Below are 12,590 nucleotides of genomic sequence, written 5' to 3' on the forward strand. Positions count from 1 at the left end.
ACGCCCCTTGGTGAGCCACAACCATTGGATGAAAACTGTAGTTGGAAAAATTAGCAAGCCAGATCCTTTCACTTAACTGCTTCAAGATCAAGTTAAAGAAGAAAAAAACTCCTAAACTGTTTTTTTTTTTTTAAACTCAAACTCAATATATTCTAAAAGTCAAAAACAGCAAACACAAACAAACAGACAAAAAATCAACACCCCTGGCATCGTTTCATTTTATCGTGTCTTGGTTTTGGCACACTGTCATTCTGTCCCTCAGTTTACACTCTTTGAAGTCAGTGAACGCAGCAGATGTTAAAAATAAGTCTTTTCAGTGTTACCCAGATGATTCCAACCTTACAAACTATAAGCTGGCTCGCAGGCAATCTGCCACTACATAACAGCGGAGAGGGAGGCTTTATGCTTGTGCTCTTGCCCACGTTGTTTGTGGGTACATAACATGCAGGGCTTTTATGCTACAGCATGGATTTGTGCAAGGGCATGTAGAGCTGCAATGTGAAACCTCAGTTTTTGACAGTGTGCAGCATGTCTCTGTCAGTTCCTTGGGGCTTTGTAGACCAAACTGAAGTAAAGTATTTAGTTAAGATGAAAAAATAAGCTTGATATTCCCTCTGGATTAGCAAATGCTTTTATTTCTATTCAAGCAAAAATGTTTTGATGTTTGATTTATTTGCTAAAGAAAATATTCTGCATATGAGAACTGCACTTTGGTCACATTTGAGCATATGATCCTGGATTTAAGCTCAACTTTTTACGATATGGTATATAATCTGCAATTTTATGCACTGTGATACATTCAAGTTTGACCTTCAAGTGGCCAAGTTTACTGCCCTCATGTGCTGCGTTTATGCACTCCATGATGCACAGGCTTTTTTGTACCAACAATTACAGACTAGGGCGTTTAATTAATTTCACCCCTGGGATAAGAGTTATCAGCCACAGAGGTCTGCATCAGGCACATTAGTGCACATTTTCCTAATAAATTCTAAAAGAGCACATTTTGAAGACTCACAGTGACAGTTTTTTTGTCCAAAATCACCACCGACACATAACAAGACTTGATTGACTAAGAGTTAAAGCTACTGTGTGAACATTTTGGCTTGTGGCAATCCTGGCATCCCTTGATACAAAACTATACCCCTTAACTCTTTTTGTCATGCATGTTGAAGTCCTGTTCTTTTTAAAGTTATTCTATTGTGCATTTTTTCCTTTATTAGATTATTAGATTAGGACATCTGAAGAGAGAGAGGACATGTGGTGATTAGAGCTTGCTGGAATGAATGCAGCAAATGGCAGTGGCTGGAAGTGGAACAAGCAGACTACAGCCTCCATATTTGGGACGCGCACTTAAAGTGCTACGCTAACGTCGCCCCTTAAGAAATATTTTTGAACAAAAAGATCTCCTGATTCTCTCTTCTTACTGTCAAACGTGACACTCATTGAGAATCTTTGCTGTGGAAAATGAAAAAAAAAAAAAAAAGGCTGTCATGGCGTGAGCAGTTAATCACTTTGACTGTAACCTACCCTTCTGCAGCAGTTCAGGAGTTTAAAACAATTGCATGGAAAGAGTAAATCTTTATTCTGATAGTCGGGTTAGGTTTTGAAGGTCATAAGGAGGTATCAGTATTAATTTTAGTCTGTTTAATAACCACTTAAAAAATCCCTCACAGGAGCTTTAAGATGTACAGCTTTGTCCACAGGTCTCTCATAAATCAACACAACCAGAAAGTTACTTACAGTGAGTCTACAGCATTTGTAAATTTAACTGTATTTTCCACCTTTTGCATTTCCCTCCACTGTCTGTCCTTGTCATAAAATCTGTGAAGTTTGGGTGGGCGCATTTAATTTCCTGCATTTTCAAAGTAGAATTTGAGTCTTTCTCTCTTCACAAGCATCAGTCTGTGGCTTTTGAATGCAGCTGATCCAAAGTCCTCAAAGGACAAATTATGGAAACAGCTGCAATTAGTGGCTGATTTATATATTGTGGTAGGACCTCAGAGACTAATTAAAGGCCTTTGTGTTCTTGTCTATTGGAGACGTGCTAATTTGAAGCCTTTTGACTGAGAGTCTGAAACTCATGCATCTCAATTTGCACGCGCCAACTGCAATAACCAACACTCAGAGCAGTTGTTTAAATGGGAACTTGTAAACATGTTCCTCAATGTACCAATCTCTACATCATTAGAGTGATTTCTGTGGGGCGGTAAAAAAGTCCATATTTCAGGGAGTTGCAGGAGCTCTTGCACATTAGGCCTCGCTGCTGTGCTGCACGGCAGACTTCTGGAAACGAAAAAGCAAATTATCCACAGGATTTTCCTCCCAAGGAGCAGGTTCCCCTCTGTTTATTAAATTTGTTAAAGTGCTTCTGAGCAATGCACATTTTATCCTCTTAACAGTCAAATTACTATATACTCCAGCAATTACTTAATGTACTCTAATGAGATTTCCCCATGAAATGGAAGGATTCATTTATTTTAATGTGACGCATTCCACCGGGCGGTTTATGCATCACGTCCCCTTGCAATCCAGGGAGGCTTTGACTCATAAATAGTGAGATGAGCCTGGCTTCCAGAAATGCTGCTATGCCCCATAGCAACACAGAGATATGTGATGTCTGTGATCCAGACAACAGGGGACTGTGTTTGGGGGCATCGGCAGGTCACAGGTGCTATCCTGAAGCTCAGCTCTCTGGAACCAGGTATCCTCTGGGATTAGTGTAATAATACAGGGCTGGAAGGTGCTGGGTGTGCGCTTGGATGAAGGGGTGAAAGCGTAAACCACGACTAACCCAACAAAACATTCAAATAAAATAAATCCCTTTATGTGCTCTTTCAATTCCATGAAGATGACTTAAGTAACCCTTTTGATCAGTCTATTAGTGCTTTCATTATGTACTACTATAAAATGATATATCCAGTAACTTTGTATTAGTGATGGGAATTGCACCTCTTTTTAGTGATCCAGTTAATTTGGCTCAGCTCAACAAAGAGAGCTGATTCTTTCGGCTCTCGAACAACTCTTCATTACCATTTTTTAACATTTTAACCCTCTATGTGCTGGGTCGGCCCCTCAGATCTGTGGATGCACCTCTGCTGATTGTGCCAAGATCCTGCCTTTAAACAAAAGGTGACCGAAGCCTTTTCAATCAGAGCTCCAAGTTTGTGGAACTCCCTGCCACTGATGATTAGACAGTCCACAACCTTAACTGATATTAAATCCTCACTAAAAAGAGATTTAAATAAGAAGACATTTCTCCACCCCTAATTCGTGAATTTTCTCTGCATTCAGATGTCTTTTTTTGCTTTGGTCTTTTTTCTCCCCCCTGTTTGCACCATTTTTTATGCTTTGTAATTGTCGGCTTTTTTGTTGTGAAGCACTTTGTAACCCTCGTTGAGAAAAGTGCTATATAATTAAAGTTTATTATATTATTATTATTTTGGCTTTTATTAAATCAGACAATTGTAGCAGTGTTTTCATCTATGACCGATATATGTGCATGCATTTTACTTTTATTATTAATTGCAATTATAATAAACAGTATCATCCTATCATAATATTATTATACATGATGTTCGGTATACATTCAAATTATACCATTAAGTGCCAGTCCTCTGAACGCCATTATTGCCCTTTCCTTGCATGTGATTGGTTGAACTGGACACACTCAGACACAATTAACCAATGTGAACTTAATTTTTTTTTTTAGCCATGTCAAGAATAAGCCGTTGAATCCTCAAACTATTGGCAATATCATCACATCAGGGAAATATATGAAAAGCTCATTACCAAAAAGATAAACACTTGCAATTAATATTGGTCAATAAGTTGAAAAAACAGCTGTGTTCTTGGATCTGAATTATGAATCCAACACATAAAACCCTGTCAGCTTTAAAGATTTGGATTTAAGTCTGTCCTCTTTCTTATATCGCTCTAAGATAGATGTCTCAAGGGTTTACAGTGGGCGCTGACATACCGCCTTTTAAAGGAGATATATTTACGCCCCTGCTACGCCTCGTCTGCAGTGGATGTTGCAAAGCTGTCCCGCCTCTGATCCTCCCTCAGAGGTAGCAACAGAGGCAGAATGTAGGGAAGAAGATGGCGATGTGTAGAGTGCTGCGTGTAAGTGCATGTCCGAGTGTGTTTGTTTATGTGGCGCTCCTGCTGTGTTTACAAGCCGTGAAACTTGTGCTTCCACAAGCTTGTAACATGATGTGTAATCACTTGTGTAAGATGCTAAAGCTTGACCAGTAAATAAAATAGTCACTTTGGAGATGAAAATAAGAATCTTTAAAGCAGCTGATTTCTGAAAGTTTATTTCGACAAAAGTTGCTTTTTCAAAAAATGACCAAATAAGGCACTAAAGTCTTTGGAGAAACATTACAGAATAATGGCAGCAAAGGGGATTAATACAAATAAAAACATCAAAAAGTCTCAAAACACTCTACCTGACACAAAAGGAAAGTAGACAGATAATGCAATCATCTTCCACCGGCATTTCAAGCAGACAAAACCACTTTAAAGACCGTCATTTATTGTGTAATTTAGTGTGTAGTAATGTTCTGATATCAAAATAACAGGTTAAGAAAGTTCTCCTCAAAAGACTACTGTAAAGTTATCAACTTAAGTAATAACATTTTCATCTTTTGATTACAGTCATTTTTTTTCCTTCTGTATTGACGGACGCTGGCAGAGACATCTTGCTTTGTTATTGAAATGGATAATCTGATGAGAGTGGAGGTGGAGGAGCCAGCCTCTCCATAAGCGGATGTTCCTACAGGCGTCTTTTAAAGAAGCTGTCCAAGCTGTCTCCTTAAAGGCTGCAGCTGAGACACGCGGGGACTTACATTTGACAGGACATGTAAAGATTGTTACTTTACCAATTACATATGAAGAGCGGAACATGGACTGTTTTGAAGATGGGATGCAGAGGCCATGGTAGTGAAAGGAAAGCAAAATATATGAGTTTTTGTTAAATGAGATGAATGTTGCTTGAATATGTTGCAATAGAACATCATTTGAGCAGGTCTCTGTTGTTGTTGAGAGTGGGACCTTCATCTCAAGGATGTTACATGTCTAAATAAAGCTCAGAAAATGATTAGAAGAAGGGTAAAGTTGGTTCACTAGCCGAGAAATCATGCACCCCATGTACAGAGGCTATTGTCCTTGAAGACGGCGACCTGGCAATGATTCCAACCCACAGCCCTTTGCTGCATCCCACTCCCCACTTTCTCCTTCCAGTGTCTTTCCCTATCCACTGCCCTATACTCTGAATAGAGGCATAAACCCCAACAAGAAACTTAAAAAATACATAGGGGGTAAAGTTCTCCAGGTTAAGTCTACGGAAAACTGGTTACATTGGCAATTCGAATGAAACTTGAGCAAGGGAGAGGGATATATCAAACATTCAGACTCTTTATGGCCCAAAATGAGTGGATCCCATAACACAGTTCTTTAAAACGTTCACTTCCTCCAAGACCGTGTGGACACAGTCTCCATCCATATTGGGAGATGTGGAGCCAAAATGCCACCTCTGTGGGCTCTAACATATTGCGCTAGTGGAGCCAAGGCTAACCAAAACTAATATCTAATCTACCAACAAAACTCAAAGATCCCTCATGTTGGTAGAGTCCACAACTGAACAGATCCTTGCAAAGGACAATGATTCTTATAACTCTACTCTGACAAACGGGTTAAAAATGCAGCAAGAGCCCTCATTGGTCAACAGAGCTGTCATTCATGACGTCACATCTATTCTCTTTGACATCAAATAACACGTTAAAACCAAGCAGCAACCTCCGCTCTAAAAATATGAGTCCAATGTTGAAGTGCTAAAAACTGCAGTTCATTGAGGATCCGCTTGAGGCTGGCTACAGAAGTACCGGAAGTCGCATACACATGAATGGGAAAAGACGATATTTACAGCAGAAATAAACATGTTTACAGCCTGGTACAAAAGACGAGTGTAGTCTGGATAGCTCATTTCTCGATCGGCAAACACTGTAGGGGGGGTTAATTTTTTTCTAACGCGGCAATTCGAAGATATTGAGATTACGAGTCTTCCAATGAGAGGCACAGCTGACTTGATTGACAGGCGGGAACACTGTAGCTGTTGGCTAGGGGGCTCAAAGCCCGCCTCTTTACGTCACACTGGCTCGACGGAAGCAATATGGCTGCCGCCTACGATTGGCCTCAAACAGTGCTTCAGAAACAGATGGGTGATGTCACGAATCCTACGTCCATATTTTATACAGTCTATGATTCAAACTGAAGTTTTCAAAAAAATTAATACTTGCAAAACATCCGGCATGATAAGAAGTAACTATTAAGACAGAAAGCATGTGCCCCATGTTTCTATTTTATAGTTTGTCCCTTGTTACATCTGTTATCATGAAGGAGGCGGGCTTCAGGACCTGTACTGTCGCCAGTCACCAGGGGGAGCTGTAAAATTTCTGGCTTCATGCAGGGTAGCTGACATTCTGTCCAGGGTTTTGTACAGTCAACGTTCCTAGCTACTTCAGTTTGTAACACAGGAATTCTAGCGCACTGTTATAAGCCAGGGGTTCCCAAATTCTTCCCCAAATATTTACATGACACAGACATGTGACTCCGATACGTACGTAATTTAGCTGGTCTGCAGAAAACTAGCCTACCTACTGGGTAATGTAGCCCACCTTAATGGGTAAAATATGCAGTTTTAGATTAGTTAAAAAATAAAAAAAAACATTCGAGAAGACATCATTTGACCCCCCAGGGGTTCCCGACCCACACTTTGGGAACCTCTGCAATAAGTTATAAGCCACCAAATCCATAACCACCTGATTTTCAAGGTTATTCTCCGGGAACGAAATTCCCTGCAGTGCTTCAGAAGACATTATACATCAAATTTCACATGAGTAGTGCCCTTCACATCATATAAGGTGGTCTCTGCGTCTAAAAATCCTTCAAAAGACCTGATTTGAATTTTAAATATAAGCTGTAATTTTAATTAGATGGGCCAATGCATCGAGAAACCTCTGAACACTCAGCAAACATCTGAAAAACAGAGCTATCTTCTGTGCTTTATGATGCACTGCAGCACTGATGCTCTGAAACACACCAACATTTGAAGTGATCCTCTACTTTGATGTGAGTACAGACATGTTTTGTAAGTTTTGAGCAGTCGTCCAACCCCTCTGAAGAATGAAAAAAAAGAAAAAACTTCCCTTTGAATTTTATGTAAAAGACGAAAGCCCAAGTCCAGTTATCTGTTCCACCAATGTGCTTTTCTGCTGAAATAAAAGAACTTCTTAATGGAGAGACAAGAGCCTGAGATATTCTGCTGCCCTGATAGAACAGACAGAAATACACACACTCCCCAGACAAAAACACACACTCCTTAAATCCATTATGGCTTTAGACTTCAAAGCTGATATTGGTTTTTTCAGCATTCCCTGAAAATGGAGAGGGTTGCTCCGTGTTTGCTGAGCAAATTTAATACCTGGTGTTACGTGCACTGCTCCCTTCGCTGCTCGTCCTAAGTGCAAATGCCTCTCGATATTTTCCTCCATTTATTCCTACCTGGAGCTGTGTTTGTGTTTCTCCTCTCTGCTCGTGATTATGTTTGAATCCGACTGTCAGGGTCTTTACGTCTGTCTCTTCTGTTTTTCAGGTGGGATCTTCGAACAAACAGAGGGAGGACCTATTCAGCTTGTTAGCGCCGAGGAGCTTGCCTTTAAATTTGCTGTCAATAACATTAACAGAAACAGGACTTTGTTGCCAAACACAACACTAACATATGACATACAGAGGATTAATATCTACGACAGTTTTGAGGCGTCGAGAAAAGGTGAGTGGCTTTTTTTTGTGTTTGTTCAAGGGAGGAAGAAGAGGATCTGGTCAGTCAAATAAAGAACTGTAAGACTGTAGTTTTGGATCACAGATTAAAGGTGACATATTATGCTCTTTTTCATCAAAATATATTGGTCTAAGAGGTCCCAAAAACATGTCTTTAAATTGTATTGCTCAAAAAAACACTTTGAAATCAGATTTTGGTATGCATGTAAACCCTTCTTTTTCAGCCCCGCTCAGAAGAGGCTGTTTTCTGTGTCTGTGCCTTTAAATGAGAATGAGCTCTCTGACCACACCCCCTCAGGAAATGGATGTGGCCTCGGCTCTCCAGCACGTTGATCTAATGTTTACATGTTGGCTGAATATACACGGCTGCTCTGAGACCCGCGTTACTTCAACCATCTGAATTTGATCCAGAATCTGATCCTGACGGAGAGACGCCTGCAGCAGGACCTTTCTGAACAATTGGTCACAGATTTAGTGTTTCTTGTTATTTTATTTGTCAGTATGTCGACGTGTGTCATGGTACACAGCTACGAACATGTAGCTAAGTGGCTATGCTAACTAGCGCTAGCACTTTTCCATGAAAAATGAAAATCATCCACTAGATCTTCAAATCTGCAGATGTGGGGAGTAAAACCGACCTTTGTGTTTATGAAGACAGCCTACAACTAGCATGCCTCCCTCCTAAGCTCCTTGTTAGCACATATGTGTGCAGGTAATGAAAAACGAAGGAGGTGTTGAGTTGTATTTTATACAGTCTATGGGCTGAACAAGCTCTGACTTCCGTTACAGACCGGATGGCGTTGTGACGTATGAAAAACACTGAAAACTGAAACGGCTTGTTTCAGCACACATTTACAGAAAGGTGGAGACATCAGAACAGGGGCAGAATGGATTTTTTTCCTTTTTTCGGGGGGTTTATAGACATGCCAGGGACACATATTTCAGGTAGAGAACCATTAAAAAGTCTATTTTGCATGATATGTCACCTTTCAGAAACATTCCTTCCCTTTATTCTCAATCATTTTCCTCTTCCTCTTCTCCAGCTTGTGACCAGCTGTCTTTAGGTGTGGTTGCAATATTCGGGCCTTCACATAGCTCATCGTCAAATGCCGTGCAGTCCATCTGCAACGCGTTGGAGGTGCCGCACGTCCAGGTGCGGTGGAAACATCATCCCATGGACAACAGGGACTCCTTTTACGCCAATTTATACCCAGATTATGCTTCCTTAAGCTATGCTATCTTGGACCTGGTGCAGTTTCTTAAGTGGAAAACAGCCACTGTGGTGTATGATGACAGCACAGGTATGTAATGCCACCGTGTGATCGAAGAGGCAGCACACATTTGGAGTGTGACGACGTACTACGCCTCAGTTTTTTTGCCCTCTCTCTTCTTTAGGACTGATACGGCTTCAGGAGCTGATTATGGCTCCCTCCAGGTACAACATCAGACTAAAGATCCGTCAGCTTCCTCTCGACTCGCAGGACACGAGGCCTCTGCTCAAAGAAATGAAGAGGAGCCGCGAGTTTCGCATCATCTTCGACTGCAGTCACAACATGGCTGCACAGATTCTCAAACAGGTGAGTGGGAGCGCAATACGGAGCGGGTCCATCGATCCACCTCACATCAGACATCCACGCAGGTGCCACCGTCACATGCTGATTCTTAACCATTAGCTGTGAATGAAAGAATGGACGCTTTGACATGCCAGTGACTGAGTAGTGAAAGGTGGGAGGAGAGAAACAGCTGCCTGAGTGTCAGACATCAACATTTTACTGCAGCTAATTATAACTGACAGTGCATGATTTGGCTGCTCAGAAAAGAAGACGTCCAAGTATAGACATCAGATCAGAAATGGAACACATATATTTGTGTGCTTTCTAAGACTCGTGAACAAACAGACATCTTGCACTGTAAAAACACAGAATCTGTTGACACGGTTTTGGTGTTGCAAGTGTTCTGGTTACATTTGCAGCCTGATATGGATTGACCAATAGCATTCAAGCACATGTGAGCAGCAGTTCAGCCCCAGAACTCATGGCTAATAAACAATGATGAGGGGCACCAGTTGGCCTAGTGGTTTAAGAATGCCCCCCACCAGTGTTGCCAACTTAGCGACTATGTTGTGAGTTTTCAGACCCCTCTAGCGACACTTTTTCTTTTTTTTTTTTTTTGATTTTTTCAAAAATGCAAATACACACAGACAAAAGACAGAGCAATAACAGACATAGGAGAGAAAAGATACAGTATAGTAGGAGACACCACAACACTGGACATGACACTTGGCGGGGGGGGGGCATGATAATTCATAACCAACTCATGATGGGCAAGCAACTCTTTTTCAAAAAAGCAACTAGCGACAAATCTAGCAACCTTTTCTGGTTTTCAATGAAGACTTTTGGAGACTGACGTGAAAGCATGTACGGTTCTAACTTTACTCAAGGAGCAGTGGATGCTGCTGTGAGTCCCTCCTAGCTGCATTCAGAGCAGGAGGCATTCCTCCCTCAGCATCCATTCTGCAAATGTATCACGCATGTACAAAGACATAGCTGGCTGATCCCACCTACTGTCTCTTTTTGGTCCTTTTAGATAGTTAATGTAGATTGTATACAATAAACATCTTGAAAATGTTATGGTTTAAAAATGTATTGTTTTACTTTGATTTGTTGTAGTCTCCTGAGTGTAATTAGAAAGATATTTAGGGTGTTTTTTACTCTCTTTTTGTCTCTCTCTCAATGTTACAAGTCTCTCCTACAGCATCCATTACAATTCAAATTATGCAAATTCAGTGATGACTTCATTTAGTGACTTCTAGTGACTTTTAGAACAGCCAATAGCTACTTTCCTCACTGAGGAGTTTGCAACACTGCCCCCCGCCCCACACACACACAGAGTCCTTGTTTCATCAGTCGCTGGTTCGACTCCAGGCCAAGACCATTTGCTGCATACCCCTCCCCCCATTTTATTCTCCCCATATTTCCTCTCCTGTCTAGGAAAATTGCCCCCTGAAAAAACTCTGATGATTACTCTTCTGTCTCAAATTTCTGGCTGGATTCGAAACAGTGTCAAAAAATAAGTCAAGGAGCAGATTTCTTAGAAAAACGACGGGCTACACCAGACGCCCTGTAAAATTGGCCTTCCTTACTGAAGAATATATCCTTGTTGGATCACGGCCAATGGAATCTGAGATTTGTGAAGTGAACAATAACCTTTATATCTTATGCAGAGCAACATGTCACAGTACGAAGCTGAGCTTTGTTCATTTTTTGATGCATGGCATTGTATTTTTGAATCTGTGACGGCTGCATTTGAGTTGTAGTTTAGACCTTCATCATTTGGAACATCCAAGATTTGAGAAAAAAATAATGATACTCCGCTTAGACTGTTTATACACAGTATCAAAGGCATGGCTTCAGTATTGGCCTCTATTGATAGGATGGCTGCAGCAAATATTAAAAGGAGAGAGTTGGGGATGATGTGCAGCACATGATTGATGCTAGGAGTTGAGTCGCTGCATTGAGGACTATAGCTTCGACACATGTGGCGCACTCCTCGACTGCTAAGCTAAACGAGCGACCCACTAATTCCAGTCTTCTTGAAAGAATGCAGCATCGCGTTTTCACTGCAGAAGAGTGGGCGAGTTTGACTCTAATATGCACCCAACAAACGGATAAGTTTGTTTCATTATCCAAACAGAACATACATGTGTTTGATATAAATGATTGTCGATGAACAAAGAGCTGTCAGTGTGATGCACGGAGCGCAGAATGTGTAGGTGGTCTGATGCTCAGAGATGTCAGGAACAGGCTGGTGGATCCCTCCCCTCCCCCCTTTCTTCTACTTCCAGTTTGCTGTCAGCTTCTGTTAACATGTTTACTGAATGCATCATCTCCTCCCAAGTTATTTGAATAACTCAAAGTCCTGCTAAGTTACTGAGATCTGAGGTGACATGTATCTGCTTGTGGCCACTCTGCACATCTCGCACCAAGGATTTAGTGTCCTCAAGAGAGAAGGAGGAAGAGAGGGATTTCAGGAAAAAAAAGATGCTTCAGACAGTTCTCAAACATGACCATGTTGAGTACACAGAGTAAAGCTTGGAAAGAAAGGGAAATGTGACCAAGAGGACTGGGCTTTGCTGAGAAATCTGAACATTGCGATGCATTTTTATCTGAATTTTAGTGAAAATAGAAACCAAATGCACATTTATTAAAGTGTCATGTGTTCATCTTGTTTAGTTTGGGATTTTTCCTTGTGTTCTATCTGTCTTTGTTTTCCTTTTAAATGTTGTAGATTCACCTTGTGTTTCATGCCTTGTTTCCTCTCTGTCTGCTTTTTATTTTAGTCATAAGTTACTTAAGTCTTCCTTATGTTATTAGTGATCAATGTCTTGTGTGTTTTAGTCTAGTCTATTGTGTTTCCTGTTTTATTTTGAAGTTCTTAATCCCTGTGTTTCCAGTAACTCCCTGCCCTTGATTAGCCTAATTCGTTTCACCTGTGTCCACACCTGTTGTTGATTGCTCTGTGTAATTAGTTTCTCTGTTTCCTCTGTCCTGTGTTGGATCATGTGTGTTTTATTTTGTGTTTAGTTTCTTGGACATGTTTTTTCTTTGTACCTTTTGTTCTTTTGTAATTCAATCTTTATTTTTCTGCGCATGGGTCCTCCTCCATTTTATCCAGATGTGACAGAAAAATAAGGTGGGGAAAAATTCAATTTGAACTTTAAGCCTGTTTTCGAAACCTCCTGCTACATACAACCT

General features: G+C 40.8%; 1 protein-coding gene across 1 annotated transcript in view; it reads left to right on the forward strand.

Annotated features, from left to right (window-relative positions):
* Nucleotides 1–12,590, forward strand: part of LOC117823157 (glutamate receptor ionotropic, kainate 3) — a 98,850-nt gene that overhangs the window by 32,855 nt on the left and 53,405 nt on the right. The window contains exons 2-4 of the mRNA XM_034698237.1: nt 7,652–7,828; nt 8,880–9,137; nt 9,232–9,413. Coding sequence (XP_034554128.1) covers nt 7,652–7,828; nt 8,880–9,137; nt 9,232–9,413 — 617 coding nt within the window. The remainder of the gene's footprint in view (nt 1–7,651; nt 7,829–8,879; nt 9,138–9,231; nt 9,414–12,590) is intronic.

Source organism: Notolabrus celidotus, chromosome 12 (genome assembly GCF_009762535.1).
Source record: "Notolabrus celidotus isolate fNotCel1 chromosome 12, fNotCel1.pri, whole genome shotgun sequence".
Classification (NCBI taxonomy): Eukaryota; Metazoa; Chordata; class Actinopteri; order Labriformes; family Labridae; genus Notolabrus; species Notolabrus celidotus.